The sequence below is a fragment of the Dipteris shenzhenensis genome, chromosome 33 (genome assembly GCF_047967505.1).
Source record: "Dipteris shenzhenensis isolate YYH24624 ecotype China chromosome 33, Dip_SZ_1.0, whole genome shotgun sequence".
In the NCBI taxonomy this organism is placed as follows: Eukaryota; Viridiplantae; Streptophyta; class Polypodiopsida; order Gleicheniales; family Dipteridaceae; genus Dipteris; species Dipteris shenzhenensis.
Window position 1 is genome coordinate 3,991,208 of NC_141628.1, and position 17,048 is coordinate 4,008,255.

A 17,048-nucleotide genomic window follows, 5' to 3' on the forward strand; every position below is an offset into this window, starting at 1 on the left:
GGCAGATAACCCAAACGTGACAGTTCTTGCATTCCTTTAACAGACATGTGTCCCAACCGGCTATGCCACAATGAAACCTTTGGCAGCTCGGTTATGGCAACAACATGATTACCCACACTGGAAACATAAAGAGGATACAAGGTATCACTCTTAAAACCCTCAGCCACTACAGTCTGACCATCAGTAATCACCCATTTGGAATCCCCAAATGTGGTGTGGTAACCACTGTCATCTAATAAGCCAGTGCTAATCAGATTTTTCTTGATTTGCGGCACATGGCGAACGCCATCAAGCATAAATGACTGTCCATCAGGAAGTACTATCTGTATACTGCCAATCCCTGCAATCTGACATGCATAGTTGTTCCCAAGATGAACAACTCCATGAGTACCTGTGTAGGAAGTGAACCACTCCCTATGAGGAGTAACATGAAAAGAGGCACCTGAATCCAAGAGCCAGGTGTGCATGTCATGGCCATCAATAACCAAAGCATGTGCTATTACAGCAGAAGAGCATAAAACATCATGTATGTCACTGTCACTGTCCTCTGCTGCAACATTCACTGCATCCAAGTCATCTGCCTTGGCCTTGCCTTTGCCTTTGCTTGCATTTCCTGCATCCTTTGTTTCAGCCTTCTTGGCTTTCTGATCCCGTATGAACTTGAAGCACTTCGACTTCACATGTCCCTTCTTGCCACAATAAAAGCATTCAATGTCCTTTTTGCCACGGGACTGACTGCGGGATTTGGACTTACTAGCAGATCTCCCCTTCTGCTGAGTCCTGCCTCTGTCCTGTACCTGCAAAGCATTTGAAGACTTGCTGCCCGCATTATTCTTCCTGCTCATCTCCTCCATAAGGAGAGAGCTCTCTACATCAGCATAAATAAGAGTGGCATTCGAGTTTGACAGGGTGGTCTTGAAAGTGTCCCAACTCTCAGGGAGGGTACACAGCAAGAAAGTAGCCTTGAACTCCTCATCAAGGTTCAACCCCTGTGCAATCAGCTGTGTAAAGATAGCATTGAACTCACTCAAGTGTGAGGTCATAGCTGTACCTTCCTTCATGCGAAGATCAACCAGCTTCTTCAGCCAATAAACCTTACTGGCTGAGCTCTTTTGGGCATATAATTCTTCTAGTCTTTGCCATAGACCATAAGAGGTCTTTTCAGCCTGTACATTGAACACAAGAGTGTCTGAAATAGTGAGCATGATAGCTGCCCTCGCGGACAAATCAAGCTCTTCCCAGTCATCAGCTGCCATATCAGATGGCTTGACACCCTTCACCCTTATGGGCTTAGCAATCTTCTTTAACAGAAGTACATTCAAGCACTGTTCTGCCCATAATGCATAGTTGTGTGCTCCTTCCAGTTTCTTAATGTTCAGAATTGAAGAATCACCTCCTCCTGATGCCATATCAGATGAGGTTGGAAGTAAAAAAGGCTGAATAAAGGTTCTGATTTCTCAGAAAAGGCCTGCTCTATTCTAGAGCCAGAAGCACTCTCAATGGTGCTGTTTTTACTGTCAGTAAAATCTGCAGCAAAACAGTAAATGTCCCTGCAACTACTGTACCTTCTGACAAACTGTTCTGAGCTCAGAGAGGCATAAAAAACAGTAATTTCAGACTGCTGCTGCTGCTCAACAAGTGCTTAACAGTGCACAATCATCTGACAAAACCATCAACACTGCTGTAAACACTGCTGTACTGACTGTACTGATCACTTCTCCCACCTCAGATGAGGTATTGCACTGAGTTAAATTGCAGAAACCACTTGACTAACACCCCAAAAAAAAACAGTAAATGACCCTTCAGCCTGTCACAAAACCTGCAACAGTAAATGGGATAAATCCCAAGCAATCACCCTTATACCAAGGGGAGAAAATGCATCTGAAGATCTCTGTCGGTAACCCAAGTGCTATCAAACAAAGTCTGGGCAAAAGCCCCTTGATCTGACACCTGAATCAAGTGGAGAACACCTCAACACTGAGGTAGCATGCAATATGAAATCTCTCTGACACTTGTACCTGACAATGTGCAATGCATAGACTGCCCCTGTGTACTCAGCAACAACACAAATCACAAAGTACAGACACCAAGAAGAAAATCTTTTGAGCACTGTCAACGATGGGCAGTTAGGGACCGAGTAAACTCGATGCGCCCTGACCAAGCGTGGCTCAACTGAGATTTTCAAAGTGCGTACAAAGAATGTGACCTGCAATAAATGTCACCAAATGCACTGCGGAAACAAAGCAAATGTGTGCTCCCTGGCTACACACTGCCTCAAGGCATATACTGCAAACACATCCAGGCAAAAGCCCTTTGAAATGGTCACCCAAAACTGAGAATTGCACTCAGTAAATGCATAGAAGCTTCTGCAAAACAAGCATCTGACCTTCCTGAATGACAAGTAACCGCACAAACACCACCACTGTGTCACAAGTCACCTCAAGCGTGAGTGACACGAGAGTACCTGATGTACCTCAACAAATGCACAGTATACTGCTAGAATGTTTCAGGAATATTCCTCTTCCAATCAGAAAATGTGCTGTACTTTTCAGTACCTGCTGTACTTTTGTCCCTGCAGAGTACCTGTGTACTATCGGTGCATGCTTCCCCCAAAAAAAAAGTCGAGATTTTTGCAGCACAAAAAAAAAATTTGCTGTACTTCTGTACCCTGCTGTCGACGCCAACCGTACTGTACTTGTAGGTGGATGAAGGACTGTCGTACAAAATGCCAAGACTCCCGTACAAAGTTGTACGGCAGTCCGTACGACTGTACGGACTGTCCGTACAGCTGATGTATGAACGGCTACAAAAAACACAGCAGCTATGCTGCTGTACTGCAACAGCTTGACGACGCCCACGCCCGCAACAAAAGCCTGCAGGCCTACGAAAAATGCGCCGCCTTAGATCTGCCGTACGAAATGCGATGCCCTTGGAGGTGACCCGCGAAATGCGCCGCGCAGAAGTCCTGCAGCCCGCGACCGCGCCTTCACTCTGATGCCCTCGAAAACGCGCCGCCTGCGATGCACGCACCCGCGACCACGCTGTCGCTGCGATGTCGAGCCCGTCCGTACGGCCGTACGGACGACGTACGGCCGTACGGACGACGTACGGCCGTACGGATCTGTCCGTACGGCCGTACGGTACGGATGAGGTAGGCAGTTGAGAGGGGGAGAGAAGGCTTGATAGGCTCTGATACCAGTTGTGAGGGGGAAGAGAAGTGGAAGGGAGCAAGAGAGTGAGAGTGAGAGAGAGTGACACTCTAGTGCGGGTGTGAAGTGATAGTGAGCCACACCACAAACTCACTTATGTTTTATTAGGATTAGGTTTACCCTATGACTGTCTTAAGACAGTCATAGGTGTCCTATCTTTAATTCTTTAATTAAGGGTTGGCAATGTGCCTTTACCCCCAACAAGCATAGCATTTGTTCCTCAGCTCTTTGGAGCAGTGCCAGCTCAGTATCCTTCCGAGGTTGTCATTTCCCATTTCTTTGGGAGGGTAGTCAAGTTTTGACTAGCAGTTTGAGCATAGTTACCAGGGAACGACGTTGCGTCTTCTTGGAACGTGGGAACGCTGTTCCTAGGTGGAGGGCCTATTGGGAACACCCGCCGGGAACGTTCCCAGTACTGGGAACGCTAGGGAACACTTGGGGAGCGTTCTGGGAATGCGGCTGGAATGCGTTCCAGCCCTAGGAACATGGGTTCCCATTTTTGGACTACGAGGGGAACGGGGCTTGTTAGTGGGTTTTTCCACTCTCCACCCCCTTCGACTCAGCCCCCTCCCCTCCCACTCCCTTCTACTCAAGTTTGATGGCCCTCTCCTTTCACTCCCTCTCCTTCCACTCCCTTCTACTCAGCCCCCTCTCCTTGTACTCCATTCTCCTCTCAGCCCCCTCCCCTTCCATGTGATTTGATGACATGTCATATACGTGGTGTTCTCATTCCGGTTCCCCCGTTCCCGTTCCACCCCCCCCTCCCCGGTTCCCGAAGCATTCCTGTTTTTTGGTAACTATGGTTTGACGTCATAATGGTTCTACCACCATACAAAATTTAAGTAGGAGGGAACGTCACATGCACCTCTGCACAAGGGTGCATTGTGGCACACTAAACTAATCATCAAGTGCAGCATTAGTTCCCAAATCAAGATATTTTGTCATATGCCGTTGCCCTATTGTGAGCCCTAGTCTAGGGACGCCAGTCAGTCATGAGCTACGTGGGTCCACTCCCAGCCCTCAAGGTCTGTCCAAGCTAGGCCTAAGGATAGGTTAGTAAGCAAGCCAAATGGCCAGCTTTTGGCTGACCAAAACCAAGCTGGACCAGGTTGACCCCTAGTCGGCTTGTCCAGGCCCTATATAAGGGGCCTCAGCCCCCCAATTTCGGGCATCTAGCCATCAGTTGCAGCTCGCATATTTCAGCCATCAATATCAGCCCCCATCGCCTATAGTTCATGGCTCCATTCAGCCAGCATATTGCCACATCAGCATGGAGATTACAGTGTCTCCTTCATAGTAGTTATCCAGTATTAGCAACAGCCCGCATGATACATATTGGTATTCATTTTGCAATCATGTACAATCAGTTCTTTAGGCGTTTTTGCCAGCATTTGTAAATCATAAATCAAGCATGTGTACATTAGAAATCTCACTTGTCTTTGGTGCTTGGTTTCCTATTTGCATACATCTATGTACACGGTCCAAGGTCTCTAGAAGATCTCCTTGGGCAGGGACTTTGGGTACTCTGTTATCACCCTGAACCATGGAACCCCATGCTGCAGGCGGGTACTCTAGCACTTCACCGAAACAAGCTTCGATGGAAGACACATGGGGATGGTACTTCTTCAGAAGCCCCAAAATTTGAAGCGTTCCTAGGAACTGCAGCAAATGGTGTGTCGTATCCATATGATATATTTGGAGGAGAAAGACCCCTATCCTGAAGATGGTGATGTCCTGGATGTGGTCCCTTTCTAGTGCTAAACTGCCTTTCAGGCACTGATTTTGAAGCTTCACATACCTGTCACTAACTCATAGCTCGAATGGTTTCCCATGCTTCTCACCAGCCTGGATTTTATGGCATTCCCATATGGCCTAATACCTTTCTATAATTCCCATGCTTCTCACCAGCCTGGATTTTATGGCATTCCCATAGGGCCTAATACCTTTCTATAATTACCCAACGAGATCAATGTTTTTCTTGGAAACTTGGGCCTGATCGTTATCAGTGAAAATGGTCTTATTTCTCTGGCCTTTGATATATTCTCCTTCAGATGTTTAGGAATCTATTTCCTTTTTCAGAAAATGTTGCATATCTTGCAATGGATTTCAGCTGCACTGAACATTAATGCTTGCCCTTTTTCCTGCTTTAAAAATGTCATTCATTCTGAAATTATGACTGGAAATGATCTTAAGCCTGTGCTATGTTATCTGCAAATTGATTAACTTCCTTTTCATAGAAAATGGTTTGCATCCTGCAACGGTTTTTTCATTCCCACTCAGTCTTTATAGTTCCTGTGATCTTCTTTTTCTGAGCAGGTTGGAATTGCGAGATGAGTTGAGATTGGAGAACAGGAAGGCATTTGCAAACATATGGTCTGATATCTTGGCTGGTTTGACAATTTTCCTGCTACTGGTTTTCAATCCCAGAACTGTAAGAAACCAGTTGAGAGAGAAATTTTCTTCTGTTTGCACTTGGGTGTAATTTTAACTTAATGATCTATTTTCATATGAAATGAGCAATGCATGATTTTGAAATTGGTGTTCCGATTTGAACAAGCTTGGAAGTGGCCACTTGTTCTATGGGCAAGGGAATGTTCAGTACTTTCAAACCATTGTCAAAACTGGACAAAAGTCTTTTTAGTATATCTTCAAAATTGTAGTGGAGTTTTTTGGTTTTTAAGTCACAAAGGGATAAATTTACTTCGCTTCGCTACATTGTACATGAACCATTATAAGGGACAAGTTAAAGTCACAAGCAGTTCCTGTGTGATTCCTAAGGCTAATAAATAGCAGTTGTAATGATGTCTCTGGTTTGACGCCCAAAAAACTAATGCTTGGCTTTCAACAGTGTCAATGCCAAATAGATTTGTCATGTTATTATCTGTTTTGGCACATTTTCCTTCGTGCCTTAGGGTTTATTGCAGGTTATTTCAACGACAAAGATTGTGTAGGTTATGGCCTTTGTGTGAGAATCAGGCATTTACACTTGCCTTAGTGTCATCATTTGATTCAGTCAGATATCTTGGGTTCTTTGTATTTGTGCCTTGTCAGCAATGGCAAACAATGACCTTGTTGGCATGCTTGCTGCTAAAGACAAGTTTGATGGCACCAACTACCTCTCAAGAATTTCATTGCAGGTTTTGAGGTGAGACCTCTGTCACATGCACTTGTTGCCACTATACCCGCAACTAGGGAATGTGGTTGACTATCCATCTTCTGTCACTGCTACTCCAGTACCTCTGACTCAGGAATAGATCAGATGGGATGGTAGAGATACTTGTCAGTTAAGAGGATGATAATCCCTCACATCAGGTTTTGCAGGATTGCTAAGGATGCGTGTCATGGTATCTCTAAATGCCAAAAGCACAGAGAAGAACAAATAGTCTAGCCTTGTAGTTACTGATGCTCCATATTCTTATGAGAAGGATGAATCAGCCAATGTTGCTCTGGCTTTTGTGGTTACATGCCAATACAATCTTTCTATTCATGATTCATACATGGTAGTTTGTACTGCATTCAACAATTGGTATTTTGATAGTCACGCTTCTATGCACATTACTTCTTGCATGAAATTGTTTCTTTCTCTGCGTGATGCACCGAAGGACGGCACTACAACTTTTGCCAATAATGCATCTTACGCTGTGAAGCACATTGGCCAAATTAAACTTACTACAGCATCAGGTGTTCCTGTCTCTCTACAGGATGTTTTGTATGTTCCAGCATAAAAAAGATTCTCATATTGATTGTTGCCATTACTACATCAAGATATAGAGTTGTCTTTGATGACGGTTATTGGGGTCTATATAGTCTTAATGCGTATGACAGAGGGACAGACACTGCGGCAATTTGCAGTAGAGGATTATGTGGTCACAAATACTCATTTGTGGCATAAGCACTTTGGGCATTTGAATTATGGCAGTATATGGTCAGATTGCATTCACAAGATATGTTGTTGATCTCCTAAAGATGTATGTGTTGTCCATCTTGGAAATGAAATTGAGAGATTGAGAGAGAATGGAGCTGAAGGAGGCTAACTTTAATTGCAGCAACAACAATGAACTACAAAGCTAGGGTAGTGATGGAGACAAAACCTTAGGATGTACTCTAAGTAGGGTCAAAACTTGTGTGGTGACTAAGTCACCAACAAACTCAACCCAATGGGTTCTGGGATAGGGACTAGTCCTCCATCCGGGCTAGTCCTTGCATATATTCCTCTTAGATAATTTGCTCCATCTTTTTCACCTTTAGTAGGGAATTCCGCAAGGGGGGATTTGACTCCTTGCGGTGTTGCTCGGTGCAGGAAAAAAGCTAGAAAGGGGACTTGATCTCTTTCTTTTCGATTGCCTCTTGAGACAAAAGTTTGGTGCTTGTGGGGAAGGTTTGGAAGTCAATGCGTGGTTCCTCATGGCGATTCTTTTCTTCCTTGAATGTAGTTTCCCATGGGCTTGGTTCCTCATGGCCATTCTCTTCTTCCTTGAATATAGTTTCCTCTTGGGCTTCTTTGGCCAACTTCTCTACCACTTCTTCTGACACCGTGAGGGCTAAGGTTATCAAAGTATCTTTGCAAAAGGAGAGGCGAGAAAATTCCTCCTCTGAAACTCTGAAGGACTCTTGCGTGCAAGGGTCTTGATTCATGCATGTTCTACATGGAGTTTGAAGGCCTTTTCTTGAAACTCTTAGGCAACAACAAGCCATAGAGCTCTTTACTAAGTTTTGGCTTAAGTGAGTTGTTAATTGCTTGTCCGAATGAGTCAAGTAGAGGATTGCCAATAGAGATGTGCATATGCATTCCCATCTATCCTTACAAAACCAAGTCTAGTATGATAGTCCAAAGTTAGGATGCCATCTAGCAAGACAAATTTTTTAAATTGCATCAGCAAGTTGACTTACCTAGCTCAATGAATGTCAGTATTCAAAGTGACCAATCCTTGGTCTTCAAATTGCATTTGAAGCTCAAAAACCTAAGCATTATCATCTAATACAATGGACATGCCCCATCATAGGGCAGGAGATCATTCGGGCCATCGGCAAATTCATGAATATTCTCTTGAGAATTAGACAAGCCACACTTCCCCCATTTAGCAGCACAATGCTACGCTCCGTGATCTTGATATATATACAGGGATGCATCTAGATGTACACCGTTGGATACATCTATCTCCATTGTACAACTAATGATACACACCTCAGCCAACTTGATTTAAATTGTACTCCAACTCAGTATGGTTATACCTTGTGTTTTTCTTCGTTATTCAGTGAAGCATCTCGGATGTCCTTTTTGTCATTTCTTGCATTTTAGGGTACTTGGTCTTCTAAAGGTGTTAATCATTACATTTCTTTGTGTTACTCACTTGCATGGTGTATATATAGGATGTTGCTTTGAATGTGTCCCTACCCCCCCCCCCCCCCCCCCCCCCACACACACACACACACACATGGGCTTATGGTGTGTGCGCTTTTACTTATTGATTCCAACATCAAATTGTTATCCAGTTATGTATAGGAATGTTATGTTTTCGCATGGTTATAATATCCAGAAATCTTCCAAAAGTAATAGGATTTATATGGTGTTGGTAGGGATCAGCTGAAATATTCAGGTGCTGGAAGATTAAGTTACTATGAACGCTGAGATTAGGCTGTTACTGAAGTGGAGTAAGATCAAAGCTGACTAGAGTCCTGTAGTTTCTGTGAGAGAAATGCATTACATCTTACTACCCTCCTTGCCATTTTGCTAGCTATAGGTTGGATCAGTCATAGAATGGTTTCTTGTTACTGCTAAATATTCCAAAGGAATTGCAAGAGGAATCTTGTGTTACTCCTTTTGACCATGTTCATTTTCATGTTTGTACCTGTTGGGAATTACTGTGTGTGGTGCATCGAGGATTGGGAGCTGCACCAATGTTTGTAAGTGTGAAATAGTGATGACTCTTTTTAAGTGTTCAATCCGTGATGTGATGGATCCTTGTTCATTATATTCTCTTTGATAATGGTCTTCTTTTTTTGGTTTCTTTTATATAAGTCTCTTCTTTATTTCAGAAGGGTTGTTTGGCCGATGGCTCGAGTGGTGTATCTTTTGACCATTCCAAATGAAAGCTCTTTGTGAAGATTGTACTCTTTTATATTGTGTGCTTGGAAAATTAGATGTTGATAAACCTGAATAAATGGGCGAGAGGAGTTCAGTTAGTATATGCAGGAAAAGTCATCTCGCCATGTCTTTATTTTTGTAAAGTTCACTCAGAAGAATAAAATTTGCACTATTAATTAAAATATCTGTATTCTCATCTCTTTGCTCTACTTCTTTGAAAGTTATTGTGTTTCAACTGAGTTTTCATCTAAACTGTGATCCTGCAGGTAGGCATCATGCGGCTAACAGGAAATCGGCTGTTTACAAACATATCCGATACTGGAAAAGCATTCATCATAATTCTGTTGTCAGATATTTTTTTAGGGTATGCCAATATTCGTAGTCCTAGGAATGAGAGAAAAAAAATCTAAGAAATGGTTTAAGTCTCTTTAAGGTTAATGTTAGCATGAGTGCAGGAATTCTTACCAGTGAAGAGCAATCTTCATGAGACATATAAGAGGCAGTCAATGTATACTAGCAATGATATTGTTTCCTTTCTTGGTTTTATGGGGTACATGCCTGGCTTATCAACATATATATCTGAATGGTAAAAAGGAATAGGTAGGAACTGCCTAAGCCTGTGTTAGGATGGAGGACCTTTGATGTTGCTGCTAAAAAACCCTGCCATTTAGTTGTAAGATAGTACTGATGCAAAATAAAGTTGACGTCATTTGATCAAGCCTGAGAGAACCTTCATGCATTTCTGTGCTAGCATTGAAATTCCAAAAGGTATCATATCAATATCTTCGTGCTGGAAAAAGTCTCTCTTCTAGTTGCCAAGTAAAAGATTGCCTACATACCATATCTAGGGCATGATGGCACACTCTTTAGCGCACTTCTATGCCAAGAGACAGAGAGAGAGGGAGATATTTATTGGCAAATGACCAAGGCTATTACCAACAAGTGTGAAATTGCTCATGGGATAAGCTCTGATCAGTCCAAAAGGCTTGACTACTCGGTCTATGCTGACTACTGTTGATTTGTGCTGGCGTCCATACTACAGGTCCCAAATAGGCCAAAATCAATGTTATTCCTCAAAGCCACACAGTTTCCAATGGAAGATTTCTGTATACCTCCTTCACCCAATGGTTGCAAATCAAAGGGTTCACAGCTATTATATATCCTGTAGTTGTATCCTAGCTGCTTAGAAATAGTCACAGCTATTAGGTAGTTCAGCCATCTTGAGTAATTGTATGGGTAGATTTGACGGGGTGGTAGGCTTTGTTTGTGGGTTTGATTTCTCAACGTGAGTAGGAATAGTCACAGCTATTAGGTTGTCTAACTGGATTGAGTATTTGTATGATTTGATGGGATGGTAGGCTTTGTTTGTGGGTTTGATTTCTCAATATATGTTTGATAGAGCTTCACTCCCCGGTTCCCCCTCCCCCAGTCAATGATTTGTCAAGGTTCAGTCCAGAGAGACAAAATTGAGTTTGTGGCCTGTGTTCGTCATTGACAGTATAATTGAAAGCTGAAACAATCTCTGATTCTGTTTAGTTCATTGCTTTTTTGTGGTCTTACACTTTTGTTTGTTTTTTAATTTTTCTTTTCAGATATCACTCCGAGTCAGGTTGGGAGACAGTGGTTGAGATGTTTTTAGAACATTATGGGTTTGAGGTGGATCAAGCTTCGATTTACATTTTTGTAGCCATAGTCCCTGTTACAATAGACGCCTGCTTCAAACTTTGGGTATGCTGTACTATCTTATACAAGAATCTTAGGGGAAATGCTAATATTGTCTGCTTGTCAGGTTGTCAACTGATGCAAGGAAACATTTTTGAGCTGCTCTTAACAAACTTGTGGTCTACTGACATGATGGGTTGTTTGTGCAATGCTATTATAACCTCTCTTGCGTATGATGCTTTGGGATTAGAGGACTGGTGTATGCTTCAAGCATTGAGTTGCAATGTGATATTGCTCTTTAGAATTGTTTTGCTTTTTGCTGGGAAGGAAGTTATTGTTTTGCAGGATTTGTTAACATTAGGATGCTAGGAAATTTAACAAGAGATTCCACTGGTTTTGATGATGAAAACATGACTAGACTAGCTCCTGTGCTTCGGGACTGCATTGCCCTTGTTTATGGATTTCCCTTGCTACTTGTCGAAGCAGACTAAAAATAGTGTAGAGCAGAGCTTCTAAGCCCACTAAACCAACACTATTGGAATTTGGTATCATATAGAGCTTTCAAGGACACTGAATGGTACCAAACCACAAGGAGGATGCATTTAGTGAAACAGACTAAAGATGATGTTGCTTAGAGCAGAGCTTCTCAGAACTCAGTCAAACCAGCACTCTTGGTATCGTGTAGAGTTTCCAAGCACACTGCATGGTAACAAACCAGCACTCTTGGAATTGGAGCTCTTGCGCCTATTGAGATGATGTGCAGAACAAACAGCTGGAAATGATTGACGAGATCAAGTGAGGTGTACTATGTAACAGTGGACTCATGGCTAATACCTGGCAGCTGCATCATCTCCTGGTAGCCCCCTCCATCTGTAATGAGGGAGGGACACGGTGTTGATGGTGAAAAGGGGCACGAGAGAAAGTACTCATATATACTTATAATATGAGCACAGGAATATTGAATCCCCTCAAGTTGCCCTATAAATGACAAGGCTGTATTTTAATCTTTTAGGCTTCCTCGCTCAAGAGTCAGCATACTATTTAAGCAAGAGGTGTCATAACTAGATCTAAGCAGCCCTAGTGGAATATTTTGTATATGCCAGACAATAAAATAACGTACCAAATGGTGACTCTAGATCCATGCAAAGGGCTAACCCCGTAAAAAGTGGAAGCATACGGTCATGCAAGCAGCAACAGTAGACAAACGAGAGATCAATTGCAGTTTGCCTCTGGATGCATGTCTTTGTGTATGTCAAGGATCAGAAAATGCAAGGTATTTGAATGATACAAGACAATATCATAACTGGCAGTCATTTACATTATTTGCAGGCACCACCAGGTTTGGTGCCTAAATAGCAATCCCATCTATCGCTAACAATTTGACAATGAGTCAAAGAGATGGCTTTGTGTGTGGATCCTAGAATTGTGCTGGAAAAGTTTGGTGCTGTAGCTCACTTGGTGAGTCTATTTGAGACAATTTTCTTTATGGAGAAGTTGGGCCTTAAAAATGAGATCTGCAGGTATACAATATGATTGACGTATTTCAGTTGGCTCTCTGTCACTCCCCTTGCATGGCTAGCTTTAATGCGTTGAAGATAATGGCTTTGCATGTGCCAAGTTCAACCTTCGAATCTCTTCGTCATAAAGTCTTGCATGCAATTGCTGTCTTAAGCCATCTGATGGTGGCATAAGAACAATATCGATGTATAAATTGAGCTTTGCACTATTGTCTAGGGTCAGGGTGACACCCCACTTTTTGTAGTATCAACAAGTATAGACAATGTTGGGTGCGGGAAGCAATGGAAACGGAGTGGAATGCAAGGGAGCAAACAACAAGCTGAAGCAAACGTGAGTACTTGCAAATGGATTATGAGAAAGTACAAAGGGTTGGCCTATATGCCCCGAGGTCAACCATATCGTTGACCAATGAAGTCAACCTAAGGGTTGACTGAGTCTTAAGACTAGCCAACAAGGCCATGGCCCATACCAGGGCTAAGTGCTAACAAACCCCCCTCCATGGTATGGCTGAAGTATCCTGGATACATCTCAAGTATACTTGGAAACTATATCATGGTTGCACATATTCGTCCAAAATGAATATAGCAACCTATGATAGTACAGGGAGATCAACTTCACGTAATAAATGCTGCCAAGTGTAAGGCATGCCAAAAAGCCTCAAACTTGGGCCGTGGTAGAGCCTTCGTGAAGAGATCTGCTAAGTTGTCCTCCATGGGAACATAGGACAACGGTACTTCTCCAGCTGACAATCGCTCTCAAACATAACGATAATGAACCTCAATGTGCTTCGTGCATGCATGAAACACTTGGTTTCTCGCAATAGCCAAAGCACCGTGACTGTCAGTGTAGATGGTAGTAGAAGCTGGCTGGCTAATGTCAAGATCCGCAAGTAGCTTACGGAGCCAAACACACTCTATTGTAGCTTTGAAGGTTGCCTTGTATTCAGCTTCACAGCTGGAAGTAGCAACTGTAGGCTGCTTCTTGCTGAACCATGAAATGCACGAGGATCCAAGCATGAAACAGTCGCCACTTTGGGACACTCTCGTGTCATAACAACCTGCCCACTCACTGTGCGTGAAAGCATGCAAGACTAGTGGAGACTCATCACCATAGAACAATCCCAAATTTTGTGTGGCCTTCGAGAAATGGAAGACCCGCTTCACTGCTTTCCAATGCTGTACTAGGCATGTGCATGTATCTGCTCAACTGGGAGACGGCATATTGAAGATCAGGCCGGGTATGACATAAATAAATAAGGCAGCCCACAGCCTGCTGATATAGGGTGGCAGCAAATGGTGCACTTCCATCCTCAGAGGAGAAACGAAAGCTAGGCTCCAATGGTGTAGAACCTGGCTTGCAATCTTCAAACAGGAAGCGGTCGATGTCCAATGTACTTGGACTGACTCATCATCATAGCCCCTTCAACATATGCAAACTGGATGCCCAAGTAATAGTGCAACCGGCCCGTATCTGTCATGCCAAAAGATTTTTGCAAAGCTGCCTTGAAATCTGCAATTTTTTGCAAGTCTGGCCCAGTAATAAGCATGTCATCCACATATAGAATCAAAACCACAAATTCTGATTCACTCTTCCAGACATAAAGAGTAGCCTCCAAGGCTGTTCTGAAACCCAAGGCACAGCAAAAAAGAATGTATCTTGGCATACCATGCCCTTGGTGCCTGCTTCAATCCATAAAGAGCCTTTTTAAGCCGGCATACCTTAGTTTCTGGAAGCTCAAATCCTGGAGGCTGAGTGACATAGACCTCTTCCACATAATCCCCGTGAAGGAAAGCGGTGTTGATGTCCAACTGATAGACCTCCCAATGCTTGTGAGATGCAAGAGCAATGCTCGAAAGCAATACGCTTCTGGCACTCAGAGATGCCATGGCCTGGTTTCCTGCAATAGTTGCTGCGTTCCTTGTTCTTCCCATCGGTAGGAGGGGAAGAGGATGAGGTACCAAATTTTGGGCTTGCTGTAAAATTTCCCCCCTTTTCCTTTGCCCCTGTGATCAGTAGCAGTGGCTTGATCTGCATGAGTGGAAGCAGCCCTGTTGACACGACCCCAGTGCTCCTGTGTGACGTGACATGCAAACAAACACCAAAAACCAATCATAGAACAAGGAGTCTGCAGGCTTGCTCACCACCCAACCATGGCATCCTCGACTGGGATGCCTCCTCCGAGCCACAGGCTGAGCTGCTGGCAACTGGCACATCTCCCAACCATGATCCCAACCAGCCTGGTGTCCCATACCACCAGGTGGCGCCCTCAAGGAGCCTTGGATCGATCTGCTGGGCCTTGGGCTAATCTAGAGAGCAGGTGTGCGTCCACACACAATCCAGGATCGAGACCAACGAGGGAGAACTGACTTGCTCTGCCCTGCTCTACTCAAAACTGAGCTGCCTGGGCCCCTTTATAAAGATTTGGGTCCCGGACGGCTATAAATAGTCGAAACCCTAACTTATGCCATTTGCCCTTGCAACCCAACCTGAGAATCACCTGCCTAGCCCTAGGCACACAAGACTAGCTCAAGTAGCCTGGGGAGAATTGACCTGCTCTGCCCTGCTCTACTCAAAACTGAGCCCCTTGGGCCCCTTTATATACACTTGGGCCTCGGACGGCTATAAATAGCCAAAACCCTAACTCGTGCCATTTGCCCTTGCAACCCAACCTTAGAATCACCTGCCTAGCCCCTAACCTCCCCAGGCTACTTGAGCTAGTCCTGTGTGCCTAGGGCACACGTCAGACACAATCCGTGCACATGACACCTGTGTTGGCGACTTTGCTCCTCCTGCAAGAGTAGGGAAACAAGTTGATAAAATGAATAGTAGTTGGGGCCAATAGTCGAAGTGTTGTAGCAAATCCCTGATATGAGGCAGGAAGCCCATCAAGTGTGGTAGAAACAACCTGTGAGTTTGGTACAATCTCATCAACATTGGCTGCTCTCTGAAGTCTTTGACCCGTGTCAAATAGGCATCCATGCTGCCCCCTTTATTCATCTTAACATTGTCAAGCTGCCTGCACAAATAAGGAACTCTTGCCTCATTGTGTGTCTGATAAAGATTGGCCAAAGTGTCCCATGCAGCTTTGGCTGTTTTGCAAGACCGAATGTGAGGTATAACAACTCTCTTGCAATTCATGGCAATCATTGCATGTGCCTGTGCATCTTGCTTATTCCAACGAATCTGTTCTTGTGTTGGAGGGTCAACGGCAGGTCCAGAGGGAGTAGTGGTAGATGAATCTGAAGTGGTAGAAGTGGCTGCGGTGGCAGCAGGTGCCTATGATGAAGAGACAGATCTAGTCTCCGATCCAAATACAATTCCCCAAAAGTTTCTGGACACAACAGGTGGCGCACCAAAGTACTCTCCCTTGGTTTCTTGTAACTTGCCTAGTCCCTTAATTAGGTGAAAAGAGGCACAATGTAAAATGCCTTCTTGGAATCAACAATTTACTCTCTAAGGTCTGCCTTGCTCTCGTCAATGACCACTCTAAGAGTAGATTTATGGTATGACAGCTCAAGATTTACAATGTGTCCACGGTTTGTCTATCTAGCTATACCTCCAAGATCATTCATACATAGCCCCGGTTCAGCTTGTCCATGACATGGCCATGCTAAAAGGAAAAAGCCCATCAAAATGGTCCGTACTAGTTCTTGTCTGTCACACGATGAAGTGAAACATGTTTCGAATGCTATGCGGCATAAATGAGTTATCTTGCAGTCAGTTCCACGCATGCGTAACTTCTTGCAAAGCCAGCCAGGTTGATCTGAATGGACAGAGCAATGTTCTGGATTAGTGTGAAATGGATCAAACACTTTTTTGAAGTGGTTGTGTAAGAGTATTAAGCCTTTACTCTAGGGAAGTGGTAACTCAGTTTCTAGAATACTAAAAACTTTTATATGAAGAAACTAACAAATTCTATTGTCAGGTGTTCCGGTTTTTTACGAGGCTTTCTCCATCTGCGGCAGCCACATTCAGAGAGATGCAACGCCATTAGCTATGTTCATTTATTCATTTTTTGAAAAATTGTAATAGGCGTTCTGAACATGCTCCAGTTTAAATTGCAGACTGTGTAAGTGTAATCATTGATTCCTATTCTTTTTCGGACATCAGCTGCGAGGCATTTTATCTCAGTTTATTCACAGGAGTTCGTTAATACTTTGAAATGTCTCTATCACACGCTAAATGGAATGCCCGTCACAGAGAGCCTGCTGTGAATACTACAACACCTGTACCATAGCATTTGCTAATCAAATTCTGTGCATAAATTAAGCCTTATCCCTTGTTTACTGTTTTATTTGCATTGTTCCATGAAATCTGGTGAAGTGCTATCAAATCAATGGTTGAAACTTGCTGCATTGTTTAGTGTTCTATTTGCATTGCTCCATCAAATCTGGTATAAGCGTTAGCCCTTGTTTAGCGTTCTATTTGCATTGCTCCTTGAAATCTGGTATAAGCGTTAGCCCTTGTTTAGTGTTCTATTTGCATTGTTCCAGGAAATCTGGTATAAGCACTTTCAAATCAATGGTAGAAACTTGCTGCATTGATGGTCATAATTAAATAACACAAGTGCTATT

General features: G+C 43.5%; 1 protein-coding gene across 2 annotated transcripts in view; it reads left to right on the top strand.

The window, feature by feature from the left end:
- LOC147879554 (CemA-like proton extrusion protein-like protein) overlaps positions 1-16,739 on the top strand; it is a 126,304-nt gene extending 109,565 nt beyond the window's left edge. The window contains exons 4-7 of one of the 2 annotated variants that reach the window (XM_087371873.1): positions 5,526-5,640; positions 9,561-9,658; positions 10,887-11,022; positions 16,400-16,739. In XM_087371873.1, the coding sequence (XP_087227999.1) occupies positions 5,526-5,640; positions 9,561-9,658; positions 10,887-11,022; positions 16,400-16,468 (418 nt within the window). In that variant the 3' untranslated portion in view covers positions 16,469-16,739. Of the gene's footprint in view, positions 1-5,525; positions 5,641-9,560; positions 9,659-10,886; positions 11,023-16,399 lie in introns of those variants that run through there. The other variant, XR_015540666.1, reaches the window with a different exon arrangement.
- Positions 16,740-17,048: the final 309 nt, after the last annotated feature.